The sequence below is a fragment of the Abramis brama genome (assembly GCF_963993115.1).
Source record: "Abramis brama genome assembly, chromosome: 3".
Lineage (NCBI taxonomy): Eukaryota > Metazoa > Chordata > Actinopteri > Cypriniformes > Leuciscidae > Abramis > Abramis brama.
The window spans coordinates 5,456,360-5,471,224 of NC_139965.1; the positions used below are offsets into that span (position 1 = coordinate 5,456,360).

General features: G+C 35.8%; 1 protein-coding gene across 1 annotated transcript; it reads right to left on the reverse strand.

Annotated features, from left to right (window-relative positions):
* Positions 1-155: 155 nt before the first annotated feature.
* On the reverse strand, positions 156-14,207 carry LOC311079174 (C-type mannose receptor 2-like). The gene is made up of 5 exons (XM_084108386.1): positions 14,164-14,207; positions 13,947-13,985; positions 13,489-13,854; positions 1,293-1,640; positions 156-1,128 (listed from the first exon to the last, which is right to left on the reverse strand). The coding sequence occupies exons 2-5, from the start codon at positions 13,981-13,983 to the stop codon at positions 779-781; spliced, it is 1,101 nt and encodes a 366-aa protein (XP_083964512.1). The 5' UTR covers positions 13,984-13,985; positions 14,164-14,207; the 3' UTR covers positions 156-778.
* Between the last annotated feature and the right edge of the window lie 658 nt (positions 14,208-14,865).

Here is a 14,865-nt window from a genome sequence, read left to right on the forward strand (position 1 = left end):
ATACAGACATTCAGTTTCCATTTAACACTGAGGATTTTACAGTGTAGAATGTTGAGTTGTTAATAAAAATTAAGTTGAAAGAATGTTTACATTTTTCAACATTTTTTAAATTGAAATTGTATATTTGTGTTTTATAAATGTCACAACACAAAAATGCTGTTTGTAAATATTTGTATTTGAGCTGGTGTTGTTGAACACACATTACAGGTTGCAAGATACTTTATACTCAACTTTATTTTTCTCTTTAAGAATAAAACATATTTCATTTCATTGAGACACATATAGATGCTCACAATCATATTTTAAACAAGTAATTAGTAAATATATGACTCGTGTAAAACACAGGAGTGAGGAGAAGAAAGAAGCCACACCACCAGAATAACAAGATCCCATGAAATCATCTGACGTGGCTTGTGCTTTGCTTTTATTTTATTTTAAACAGCCGATATACTTTGAGCCACATCCTCGAATCATGATCTTCTACTTTCTATTTAACAGCAAGTATGTTTGACTGAACAGTCACACATAAAAACTCATGTTGATGTCATGGGGTCTTTAAAACATATAGTGCACATTAGTATTTTAAATACCCAAAGAACATTACATTGATAGTAATAAGACTCATATGATACTTTTAAATGACATACATTAATTTCATGTACTGATATAAGCACATTATCTGATGATTAAAACAATATTAAAAGTGTTTGCCAGTTAAAAAAAAAAAAAAAAAAAAACATTCGCCAGTTATGTAAGAACACAAACATATCCTTCACTTCTAAGATCTGCTGCAGATGAAGTTGAGTTTGTCGTGTTCAGGACGGCTGATCCAGCGCTGATCTCCTCTAGACTGAACTGCTCCAGATCTCACTCCAGACACACAGTTCTCCTCTCCTGGAGCCCAGTTATGAAAGCACACGGTCTCTCCGCTCACCCAGTACCAGATGCCCAAAATACAGGAGTGACGTAAACCCAACCACACCGCCTCAGTAGACGCACGTTTAACCACATTCATCACCTCCTCCTGCATCTCCTCTGAATGAACCGAGACCAGATCCGTATAATTCTGTCTGCAGTATCTCAGAGCTTCAGGCCACGTCAGAGTCTCGTTGATCAGAATCAGTTTATCTGGACACAAAACAAACCACAAGCAAAAACTAGAGAGAGACTGATCAAAAACAACATGCAGAACAAACACTGTGGAGGAATCTGTCATGTCAGACATGTAGCGTGAACTTTAAGATATCTGGAGGTGATGGATGGATTGTGTGTGTTTGTGAGGATCTGCTCACCTTCATGACACACAAAAGGAAATTGGTTGTTGCAAGAGAAGTCTGCCCATTGACCCTGAGCGTTTGGTCTGATCACTGCACAGTTTTCAACACCTCCAACATTATCAGGTTCATTAGTCTTCCAGTCTCTGAATGAGGAGTTACTCTGATCTGACCACTGCCATGAGTCTCTGAACAGACCGATCCAGATCGGTGATCCTGATAATAAAAGACCACTAATGAAATCCTTAACCTGTTGACTCTCATTCTGGTTCCTCACACTGACCAGATCAATGTGATTCTGTCTGCAGTAACTCTGAGCGTCTCTCCAGTTCTTATTCTGATTGACAGAGACGAGTCCTGAGTTCGCTGTATGAAGAAAAACAACAACAAAAAAATCAGTTTGTTCCTTTTTTCAGAAAATGTTTTTTTCTACACAGAAATTGACTCAACATTGAAAGTGTGACATTTATCCACAGTCTGTTCTATATTCACTAATAAATTACATGAATTACAATAATTATGTTATTATATTTTACACAGTTACATTTACTCAAATTGTTATGCTGATAATATAATTTGTAAGGAAAAAATTATTTTTTTAATTAATTTAAAGGAAACTTAAACACACACACACACACACTCTATAAAACAGGATAGGCAAAGCATAGAGTATGAAAACTGCAAGCCAAATTGCCAAGAAAAAAATATATAATTACGGGGATGAATCCGTTACATTGTTCCTCAGTCACTCCTGAAATTGCTGTGATTGACAGTGATAACCGTAGCGACGGACGGGACAAAACATTTGTCAAAATAAACCTGAGCATTTAGTGCTGTAGTGTAAATGCAGACTAATAGACCCACAGCAACACAGACCAGAAGAAGAAAACAAGTTCTGGGTAATTTTAGCAGCTTTAAAGATTTTTGTAATACATTTTTTTTTCCCACATGTGTCCTTTAGCAATGTTTTAAAATCAGTTTAATTGTAGAGTTTAGCATTTTAGCACTTCTGGTTCCATCGAAAATGATTTTAGATAAAAACTGTAAGAGTTGTCAGAAGCTTTAGTGATGATAGTCTTGAATTTGTGGGACCATTGTGTAGTTCGTTTATTGCCAAACTTTAGCTTTTTACTTCTGGCAACTGCATTTATGCTTCAAAATTCATAAAAGTTGTGTTCATCTGTGATCTTGATGGACAAAACGTGCAAGTGTCATAAACTTTTGTTAATTAAAGAGCTTGTTTTTTAAAGAGCAAACGAGTCCTCTGCTGCCATCTACTGGTTATAGTGGTAATTTCATTATGTCATTTTCCTTTTAAAGGTCTTTGTTTTCCACTAGGGGACAGAAATCATCCACTAAACTAAAGCATGGCATATTTTCCATATCTCCATTAATGAAAAAGAGAAATGTAGGCTAGATCTTCTTTAAACTAAATCCAGTCTACAACTATAGAGGTAAAAGATAATAAAGTGTTTAAGACCTTCTTTAAAAAAATAAATAATAATAATATTGGAGGTCCAAACATCCCTAGTGTGCACCATAGACAAAACGGCCCGATTGCGCAGACCTCCGTGATTGAAGATAAAACAGTTCAGCATTTTAGCATGAAAGGCTGCTTAATGTAGTGGCATTTTTCAGATATCTGAAAAGGAGGCATAGTGATGTTGTGAGTAATAATACTGCTCTGTTTTTCTCTGTTTAAATTAATTTACCTTGATTATCATTTTTGTAACAATAGGTTTGTGGTAGTTTTGTAATCTGGCTTAAAAACAAATTGACCTAGAATACTTGACAAAGAGAATATCTGCAAACAGTTTTTGAGTATACATAAAGTTTGTGTATTTTTCTTTTTAAGCATTTTTTTTATATATAAACATTTGCAAATGTGTCTACAAAACCTCTGGATTTATATATTTTTCTGCACTTAAAGGTACAATATGCAAGATTTTCTACATTTTGCTACATTCCAAACAACAACACCGGTGTAGCTTGATGACGATGTGAAGGAGCGTGGAATGATGGGAACTGTCGTTTTCAACTCCACCGTGGATGTAAATCAGTCAGATCCCAGACAGCAACATAGTGTCGAAATCCACATGAACCAGATTTGGGCCGGATCTGGGATGATACTATGTTGCTGTCTGGGATGGGAATCGAAAAATCATGTTCATGATGAGGTAAAGTTATATTTTTATAAATGTTGCATTTAATGACATGCTTTTATTTAGTTAAAATGAATTAACCACAAGAAAAGTAAAGTTTATGTGGCAAGGGGGGCGTGATCTAGCGAAGTCTGTGACAGGAGAGAGGATCGGGAGACGGGTGCGGCGTAGCCTAATGCCGAGTTCAGACTGCACGATTTTAGCCCCGATTTTGGCTCGCCGACAGGTTTTGAGAAATCGCCGACAAATGCCCGAAATCACAGGCAAATAATAGGCTCGCTCGTTCACGCGAGTGACAATCACGCAGTGTGAATAAGCAAAGACGCGATCAGAGAGAATCGCCGACGAGTCGCCGACGCCCGTGAGATATTCGGCATGCTAAATATCTGGACCTGTCGGCGATTCAAAATCCTGCTGTGTGAAAGTGTTCTGACTGAAAACTACATCGGCGATGACCGACAGCCAATGAGAGAGCAAGATACAGAGCAGCGGGGAGTTCGGGGAGGAGTTATAGGCCACAATATCAGTATTTTAATATATATATTTACAATTATATCAAATAGAAACAAAGCACAAACATTTGCTTGACCAGCAGCAACAGCAGCACATTGCAACATTATTTATTTACCCCCAACTCTCTTTGCAGAACACACAGTTATTGCTCCCTTTGTCTTCCCAGCCATTTCCTCATGCATAATGTTTTTATTTTTCTCCTTTTCGCTGCAAATCAGTGCACAGACAATTTGGATCGCAAGCTTCTTGCAGGCTATCATTTTTAATAACAATATCAAACTCGCGCGAGAACTGCGGTCTTACACATGCGGGATTTTGCATTATTACCTTAACTTCTGGCGCGTGTTTGGTTGCGAGTAGTTTGCGGACCAGACAGGAGTTGTCGGCGATTCTTCCTCCTGAAAGTCATGCAGTGTGAAACCTCCTGTCGCCGATGCATCGTGCAGTGTGAACACACCAGCACCTGAATGTTACCCATACTGATGCAGTGTGAAAAGAACAGTGACCCGATTACTTTGAAAATCGTGCAGTCTGAACTCGGCATAAGTGGGTCAAGTGCAAATGACAAACACCTGTGTCTTGTTTCAGTGATTGGCGTGGAGAGATCGCATATAAGGGACGGGGAAACCTCATTCATGGAGAGAGACACGCGGAGATCTGTGGGCTGAGAGCGCGAGTGCGGGAAGCGCGAGGACACGATTGCTGTTACATTTGACTTTGGACTTTGCTGCTACAGCGCTGTGTGCGTGACTTTTTGTTGTTGTTTTTCTTTAATTTATAAATAAATACGCCCACAGCTCCGCAAGCCGACCCTGTCCTCCTTCCTTGAATTAGAACTTTGTTTCAGTTTAATTAAATTGGTTATCAAAAAAAAGATGATATACAAAAAAAGATGGAGGCAGATATGTTGGGTGGTTTGTCAGGCTCCACTCCAATACTTTCTACTAACTCATTTTTTAAAATAGTTACTGGTTTAAGAACAAAACAAAGAAACCAGTTAAATAATAATTATAGAGATGAAGGAAATGTTTGCGTATTTCTGCTTTGCTGTTGGCTTCTGTTGTTGCCACTTGGACAACACCTAAGCGCAAACAAACAGTTGTCTCAGGCTGACAACCATCAGTCAGTAAATACGAATGGATTACCAAGATTAAACTTCTTCGGACATGGATACTTTGTCATCTACTCGATCAGCAAACAATCTGATCACCCCCGTCGCGGCACGCCGAGCAAACAAAACATTGCCATCGGCTCGAACACCAAACAAATTGAACTCACCCATCGCGGCACGCTGAGAAAGCGGGATTACCAGAGAGGTTGCAATTGGCGTGATTTTGGTGTTCTCTTGACTTTGATTTTGCTGTCTGGGGACGTACAATTGAATCCAGGCCCATTTGCTGTTGGCCTTTCTCCGGAGGGTGCATCGGCGGGTGGATTGCGCGTGCAGCGGCTGACCTCCGGACGGACGGACGTCTTTCCCGAGGTAACAGGAATTTCATACGGTGACAGTATCCAATCAGTAAGGAAGCAACGAGAATTCAGATTTTTTCAGACTGTAAATCACGCACGGGTAATATGGGAGCCTATGTCTAAACCTAAGGGTATTCTAGGTGGACATTTGAACATTCGGAGCATATTGCCTAAACGGGATCAGATCCAACATCTGTTAACTGACTCTAATTTAGATTTTTTAGCGTTGAGTGAAACGTGGCTGAACAGTAATATTCAGACCAGTATGATTGATGTCCCTGGTTACATTTGTCATAGAAAGGATAGAACATCTAAAAAAGGTGGGGGGGGGAGTACTATTCTATGTTAGAGACACTCTGAAATGTAATGAAATCAAACTGGATACACCATTAGAATGTTTGGCTTTAAATGTTGTATTATCCCCTAAGATGAATTTTAACATTATAGTGCTGTATAACCCACCATCACATGATGTTTCATTTTATGAGAATTTAGACAAAATTTTTAAATATGTAAATACTCGTACAGAATCTGTTTTTCTTGGTGATTTTAATATTAACTGGCTAGAGAAAAGCCGTAGAAAAAAATTAAAGAGACTGTTGTCAAAACACAATCTTCAACAGATGATTAAAGGTCCAACAAGGATCACACGAGTGAGTAAAACTATGATAGATCTGATAGTTACTAACAGACCACAGAGAATCATTAGAATTTATAATCTACTAACAGGGCTCTCTGATCACAATATGACCATGGTTGTACGGAAACTCACTAAACAGCGTTTACCCAAATTTACGATCGAAAGTAAACCAGGGAACTTGGGTATCCCCAAAAATAATTTGACACAAGTTAAAAATGATGTAGATAATTTAGATTGGAATAATGTTTTACAATCGAATGATTTAGAAAATTGTTGTAACTCTTTGATGAAAAACCTCACAAATCTGATTGGGAAATATAGTAAGACATTCAAAGGCACGCAACGAAAAGCCTCCTTACCATGGCTGAACAATGACACTCGTCAGCTAATGAAAAAAAGAGACTATGCATTGAAAAAAGCGCTGCTCTCCAAAACAAATACCGATTTTCTCATCTTTAAAGGATTGAGAAATGCAGTAGTTAGAGAATTGCGTAAAGCAAAGACAGCCTATTTTATGCAATTGATTGAGGAATCGGAAGGAAATAGTGCATCCCTTTGGAAGCACCTCAATAGCCTTACTAAACTTAAGCCTAGTCAACAAAAAACAATAGCTGAGTTGGAAGTGAATGGAGTTATCAGCACTAACAACTCAGCTATTGCAAATGAATTTAATAATTTCTTTATTCAGTCTGTTGAGGAGCTTGCTGAGACTTTTGAACCAGCAACCCTATCACAGACTACAAAGTCTGACCAATCAGATCTTTTTCAAATTAAAGAGGTTAGTCAGGAAAAAGTACATAAAATTATTAATAAATTAAATAAATCTAAGGCAAAGGATGCATTTGGGTTGGACACTGCCTTTATTACAACTCACTGTTCTGCCTTGATTAAACCTGTAACCCACCTTGTAAACCTTTCCATCAGAGTGGGCAAATTCCCACAAAGTTGGAAACAAGCCATTATTACACCGATTTTCAAGACTGGCGCAAAGAATCAAGCAAGCAACTACAGGCCAATCTCAATACTGCCGGCTTTATCCAAAATTTTAGAGAAAATTATCATAGAACAGCTAGTAGAACATCTTGAAGGTAACAAACTTATCAACTCTAAACAGTTTGGATTCAGAGCAGGGTATTCTACAGAAATGGCTAACTGCTACCTTACCGAGAACATTAAGAGTAAGTTGGACAAGGGTAATGTTGTGGGAGCTGTGTTTATAGACCTAAAAAAGGCCTTTGACACCGTGAACCACAACATACTCTTGAACAAACTTACCACCTTCAACTTCTCTGAACATGCTATCGGCTGGTTTGCATCATATTTGGAGCATAGAGAGCAACGTGTTAAAATAAACGCCGAACTCTCAACATCATTACAATCCACAATGGGTATTCCACAGGGCTCCATTTTGGGGCCTCTGCTCTTTAGTCTATATATAAACGACTTACCTACATGCTGTCAGTCAGCCAACTGTCTAATGTATGCTGACGATACAGTAATTTATGCATCAGCTAGGACACCAACTATAGTAGCAGAGACCCTTACCAAGGAAATGGAGGGTATATCCCAGTGGCTTAAAGAAAATCATCTGACGCTTAACGTCAAAAAGACAGTATCTATGTGCTTCTCAATTAGAGGAACAGCTAAATGTACTATTAAAATAGATCAAGAAGCCATAGAGGAAGTTGAGGAATTTAAATTTTTAGGTATTATTTTGGATTCCCAACTCAAATTTAATATACACATTAACAAACTCTGTAAGACTGTTCGGACAAACCTAAACTGTTTTAGAATGATTAGGCATCATGTACCTGTCAAAGCAGCTTTGCTGTTTTTTCATGCTATGATACTTTCTCATTTATCTTATTGTATTACTGTATGGGGCCAAGCCTCCCAGACAACAGTCAAACCCATCATATCATTATACAAACAAGCACTGAAAATAATGGATCAGAAACCAATTAGGTGGCATCACTGTTTGATTGTACAGAAATACAAGCTTTTAAATTTTGACAGTTTTATTAAGTTCTCTTTTCTTAAGTTGATTTTTAAATGCACAAATAATCTAGCTCCAGCCGTACTCTGTCCTTTTGTAACAAAAATAAACACAAGGAGAGTTGCCACTAGGAGAGCAGTGGGTGGCAACTGCATAGCAGAGGGGCGCAAAACCACTTTTGGCCAGTCAAGTTTTTCAGTGATAGGGACCCATTTTTGGAATGATTTACCAACGGAAATAAAAACAGAAACCGACCTGAAAACATTTAATAGAAAGGTGAAACACTGGCTGAAAGAAAATCAAATATGTGGACATTGAGTCATTTTTGTTGTAATGTATTGTCTGTGCTGGATGTGATGTGTTGTTTTGTGTAATGTGGTCGGGATTGTGTAAAATAAGGTATTTGTTGCATGATTGTGTATTTTACACTATGTAGTTTTTTATAAATTATATATTTGGTATATGTTTTTAGAAAGGCCTGACCAGGGACTGGGATTGCAAATTAGCCTATTGGCTAGAAACCTTTTTATGCAACACATTTACACATTTTGTTATGGCTTTGTCTATGATAATTATGTATGTAATAATGTGCGCTGCATTGTCCCTGATAAATAAACTATAAAAAAAAAAAAAAAAAATAGATGTTACTGTATTTGTCGAATTCATTGTTGTGATAACACTGCGCAGTTTTACATGTTCTAAACAATTGCTGTAAAAGTACATTCGAACATACCCACATCATTTGCCAAAATACTGATTAATCTTTATGTATAACACATGCTATATGTAACGAAGTTCAGATGTTATGGGAAGAAGGAGGCGGGAACTGGCGAACATTCATGACACATTTTAATGATAAAAATAAAACAAATACAAAACGAAAGTAAAAGATAAAACAATAAAACAAAACACAACACAAGTTCAGGCCTGAGGGTTGTTCCATAAAACAAGATTAGAATACAAGCCAGGCTTATTGTGGTGATTTCTGTTTCATAAAGCAAACTTAAAATAGTTCAAACTCAGTTACCCTGGCAACTTATACTGGGAAACTAGCCTGGTCCAGGGCAGGCTAACTGTCAGGCTAAGCCTCAGCTGTTACACAGATCCTCTAACACTGACCGACAAGAACACAATGATATTACCACTGACACTCTCTCATACCATTATTGGACTTTATTAACCACTATTAGTCCAAAAATAAATACACAGTATACAGAAAATCAACTTAAATAAGGCTACAATGATAAATTAGACAATATAGACCTCTATATATACTGTATATATATATGGGTGATTCTTAGACTATGGGCACTTTTATGTACTTTGGTCATATTTTTAAAAATACATACAATTTTGGACAAAATCCTATTTCTTTTTCAAACTAACAATAAAACCTCCTTAAAAACTTTTTACTACCTTTCTATTATGATTTTTTCATACTTTTCAACCTCCTTATAGGTGTCAAAATCACTGTTTTATCCTTGTCGCACACCCAGACTTTTTAACTTCAACAATGAAAATACAGTTTAAAAGTATGACTTATCTGGTAACTATTAATATACATAAATTAAGCACTAGTAAAATAATTAAAATACATTATAGTATTTAATGTGAGACCACCATCAATATTACTTTTTATACAAAATATAGCTGTCGCACAGTATTGGTGTCATTTCCACCACAACACTGTAATGTTCCTTTAAAAGGTTTGTGTGAAAGATTGTTTAGGTGGTTTCTATGGAAATAGAGACATCAGAGCACATGTTGGACATGGAGGCAATTTAAAATTTTCATCAAGAACAAAATAAGAAAAATCAAGGTAAATATTGCTTGATCAGTTAATATATTTATTCTACGTCATTTCCAAACATGCTGTACCTTCAAGGGTGTTTTTAAAAAGTTAAAAATTTTAAGTTAAATAAGAGTATTTTACATACATGAAATGCTAAGTATTAATTCAAAGCTAATCAGTGAAGCTATCTTCCATTTTTTCACAAAAAACTACAGAAATGTCATTTCCACCACACTGCCCTCTGTGGTGGAAATGACAGCATGTGGTGGAAATGACATTTATGATTACAAAGTGCAATTGATATAGATTGCAAGAGTAGATTGACTTTGTGAATTGAGTTTACTGAGTGTGATGAGTTTAAGAGTTTTTCAAATAAATATTTCTCTAAATATTACTGTGTCTCTACATTCACGTTAATTCATTGTCATTTCCACCACCACCCTCTCATTTCCATCACCACACACATTTTTAAAAAAACATTTAAAAAGTTCTCATCACACATTAAAAATGTATCCACAATTTACGAGATCATGCTCTACTTAATATAAAAATTCAAGTTATTTATTTTCTAATAAGCTCTTGCCCAAACCAATATTAAATTTCAGAGTGTGACAGGTGTACAGTTCACCATTTGGTTCCTAGGGCAGTTAATTTATCTCATTGACAAATGTATAATTATTGTATATTGTGGAAAAACTGATAAAACTAGTTACAAAAATGATCTTAGACAATTCTTGAGTGGCATAAGTTATTCTGTTTTTAAATAACAGCTGTATATAGAGATGTGGTGGAAATGACATTTGTTCATTGCAGGTCGGAAAAAATGTAAAATATTAACAAATTCTCTTGTAATCTAAGTTTGTCCTCTTACAGACCTTAATACTAGACAAATTATGAGACTGTGTTACGTGACTTTTGAACAAGTTTTTTTTATTCAACTTCACAAGCCTAAAAGTGCCCCTAGTTGAAGAAACGCCCATATATAGATATATAGATAGATAGGCCTAAATACAATATATATACTACAGGTTTTCTTTTTTTACTGGCTGAATGTTTTGTGCCCAAGATTTAATTACTGTAGATTGTTTTAAATATTTATGAATACATTTCTCTCTGGTTTGTTTGGCAGCTGTAGTACATGTTTATGACTAAGAACATTAGAACACAATCTAAAAAAAGCTTTGTAAAGCAGAAGTTAAAATCACAAAATTAAAAATAAATAATTACAAAAGCACAGTATGAATTTTAACTGGTAAGATGAATCTGAGCTTAGTAACAGTATATTAGCCTACATTTGATTTACCCCATTACAATAGTCCCTTTACAGTTATTGCTATCATAAAAATACACTTGTAGGTTTAAAATTCTAAATAAGGCACATCTAATGTCCAAATAACAAATATTTTAGCATATATATATATATATATATATATATATATATATATATATATATATATATATATATATATATATATATATATAAAATGTACTTTATTATGTCTTTCAATTCAAACACATTTAACACAATTATACAAATTGACAGTTCCTTTAAAGACATCATATTTTCCCCCAATAAATATTCCTTATTTTTCCTTCTACTTTTTTTCTTTTGTGATAATAACCACCAACACACATGATTAGAACAATAACCAAAAAGTACATAGTTAGACACTTTTACATATGATTTAAGGGGGGAAAGACAAAAAAACAATAAATAAATATTAAAAAAAATTTAACATTCACATATTTATATCAAACTCTTATAATGACACATAATTCCTAATAGTTATTCAAGTAATATTATTTGAATATCAAATATTCAATATTAAATAAGCAAATAAATAAAATAACAAATAACTAGCCTAGAAATAAAAGGGAAGGGAGGGTTATATAAAAATGTAGTTAATGTAGGCTAATATATATTCCTTTATTTTATGGAATATTCTTTGATTTTAGAGTTGCACATATCTTTTCATAATGTATACATTTGCTCTTAATTTCATGTTATCCTCTTCATAATGTACTTTAGAAACTAAATCTACTCATTTAAAACTGGGGATTCTTGCTTTCTCCAAAACATTATTGCATTAAAAGCTGTAATTCTCAGCATTCTAAATAAGTATACGTCATCTTTATTAAGTAGCATAGGTCCTATACCCAAAACTATATTTTGTATCTTTATATATTTAGTTTCTTAAAAAAAAAATCTTCCCCGAATTAGGCTACTTCTGTTCACTGAAGTACTTCTAGTTCACTGCAACTTATCCAACATCCTAAAGATAAATTATTATAATTAGAAGATATTTCTAGTGTTATAAAATATTGCATATTAATTTTCCAAGTAAAATGTATATTTTAGTCAGAATTATTGCGCTCATATTTGGCGCGCATGCGCGCAGCAGCGCTCGTTCAATATGAAGATTAGCAGTAAAATGGATACATTTGCATGACTTTCTAACATTTACAGATGGAGAATATAACTGTAAAATGTAAGTTTTGCACTGAGGGGGAAAAAACATCTCACAAACGCATAAAACAGCACAAAATATACGCTGTTTGATGGTGGATCGATTTGATCCACGATCGACCTCTAGGGCTGCTTAAAGGGATAGTTCGCCCAAAAATGATATTTAAGCCATGATTTACTCACCCTCAAGCCGTTCGAGATGCATATGTCAATCTTTTTTCAGACGAACACATTTTCAGTTATTTTAGAAAATGTCTTAGATCTTTCAGTGGTTATAATGTGAAGCAATGGGGTCCAGCTGATTCAAGTCGCAAAATGTGCATGCATCCTTCACAAAAATAATCCATCCGGCTCCAGGGGGATAAACGAAGGCCTTCTGAGGGTAATCCGTGCAGTTTTGTCGTAAAAATATACATATTTAAAACTTTATAAACGAAAATAACTGGCTTCCGGTGGCGGTCGGTGCGCGTTCATGGAGATGGTTGCTGGCTTATGACGTAGGACGTAACGCAGGAAGCGTCGTGACGTAGAACGAGCGTGACAGCGCAGCCAGAGAGCAGAACAAAACTCTACGTTCGCTCTACGTCACAACGTCATTCATCTCCATGAACGCGCACCGACCGCCACCGGAAGCCAGTTATTTTCGTTTATAAAGTTTTAAATATGTATATTTTTACGACAAAACTGCACGGAGCGCCACAAACACACAGCAGTCGTCTTTTACAGTTCCTCCTGAACCAGAACAACGAGCTCAAGCTGCGTTCACACCATGAGTGACCGTAATTATGAGATGACAAACTGTGACATTCTACCTGGAGCTGTTCACGTCCTCAGACTCGGATTTATGTGTTTCTATGTCAACACTATCAACGCCAAAATGAATCTACAGCAGTCAGGACTAAAGCTCCGTATGCTGTTTACGCTCATTATTATTGTATATAATGTTATGTGCTTTGAAATCATGAAATTGTCCATTTCTCATCATAGCACACTCATCTCTGCCTTCAGGTTGTCCAGTAGCCATGTATATTATCAAGTACTCTTGGTTCTTTTTTAGTTAGGCAATTGGTTTGCATGCTTTTAAGTAAGTCTAACTAATTAGATTTTACAGTACAGAATATGGTGTATCTTTTATAAATGAATGTTTATTGTGATTGTATGGAGCTGCACTTACTGTTAGATGAACTGCAGATGAAAGCCAGGCTGATACTACATGACCAATCATACCATTCTCCATTTGAAATGTAAGCACATCTCTCATCTCCTCCATCAGGTTGTCCAGGTCTCCAGTTCAGATAGAGCGCAGGTTCACCTGAAGACCACTGCCATTTATCAACACTCGTCCTCTGCAGCCCAATCCAGATATACTGATCAACTCCACCATTCACACTCTTCTTCAGCTCGTTCATGTTGTTCATGTTGTCAACGGTGGCCAGATCTGTGTAATTCTCTCTGCAGAATCTCTGAGCTTCAGTCCAGGTCTTGTTCTCGTTTATAAAGTGATACTGACGCTGAACACATTCAGATACGGAGCAGAGAGCTGTGAAAGAGAGCGTTTGATTTAATGCTTTTCATAACAGGGTCAAACCTGATGAAACTATAAACCATAAATAATACAACAAACACACTCACCAATGAGAAGAATAATCAAATATAGAGTTTGGTCCATTTCTGAGGAAGAAACACATAGAAAAACTCAGAAATCAAACATTCCCAGATTCATTTTGGAGTAAAATATGACAATTTCATTTAGTATCTGAACAGCAGCATGAATTCACTGTTCATAATCATTCAGACAATATTAACATCAGAAAGTGTAATTGTGTTTGAAGAATGAACATGTTCTTACTTTAGAGGTCGTGTGTTTCTGTCCTGAGTCTGATGTTTCTGTCTGCAGATTTACACTACGCTATTATTATATCTGCTCTCATCCCTCATTCAGCTCATCACATCATTTGTGTATTAATCTAAAACTAATTTTCATATTTCATATTTATTCATATTCTCTGAAAACCCCTATTTCATATTTTACTTCCTCCTTATTTGTGTATTTGTCCACCCTCGTCTTTCCCTTTATTTGCATATTGACTTCTGTGTCAGTCAGTATTAGTCTATAATTTGGACCTTATGGAATCAAAAAATTATTTGAACATTCTAAATTAATATTTGAACATTCACAACTAAACAGCAGCTTTAATGATATTGCTGGACTGCATAACTCGTGTTTCATCCCTGATCATCTTGAAATCGTCGTCCATCCACACTTGCCATCTTTGCACTTCACCATTTGTCTATAGTGTTTTCCTTGTATTTGGCTCAAATGTTCAAGTGTGTGTAGAACTTTTGATTACCTAATTTGACACACTTATGGTGTTGTAAAAATGCAAGTGTTTATTTTGATTTTTAAATAAACCTCTAAGTGTCTGTACAGCAGTGCCTATGTAACACAATTTACTAGTATCGATGGTGCTTTTAACTAAATGATAAAAAGCATTTGCAAATGTTGTACAAATGACAAAATACACATACTCGTCTCTGCACCAGTAAAATG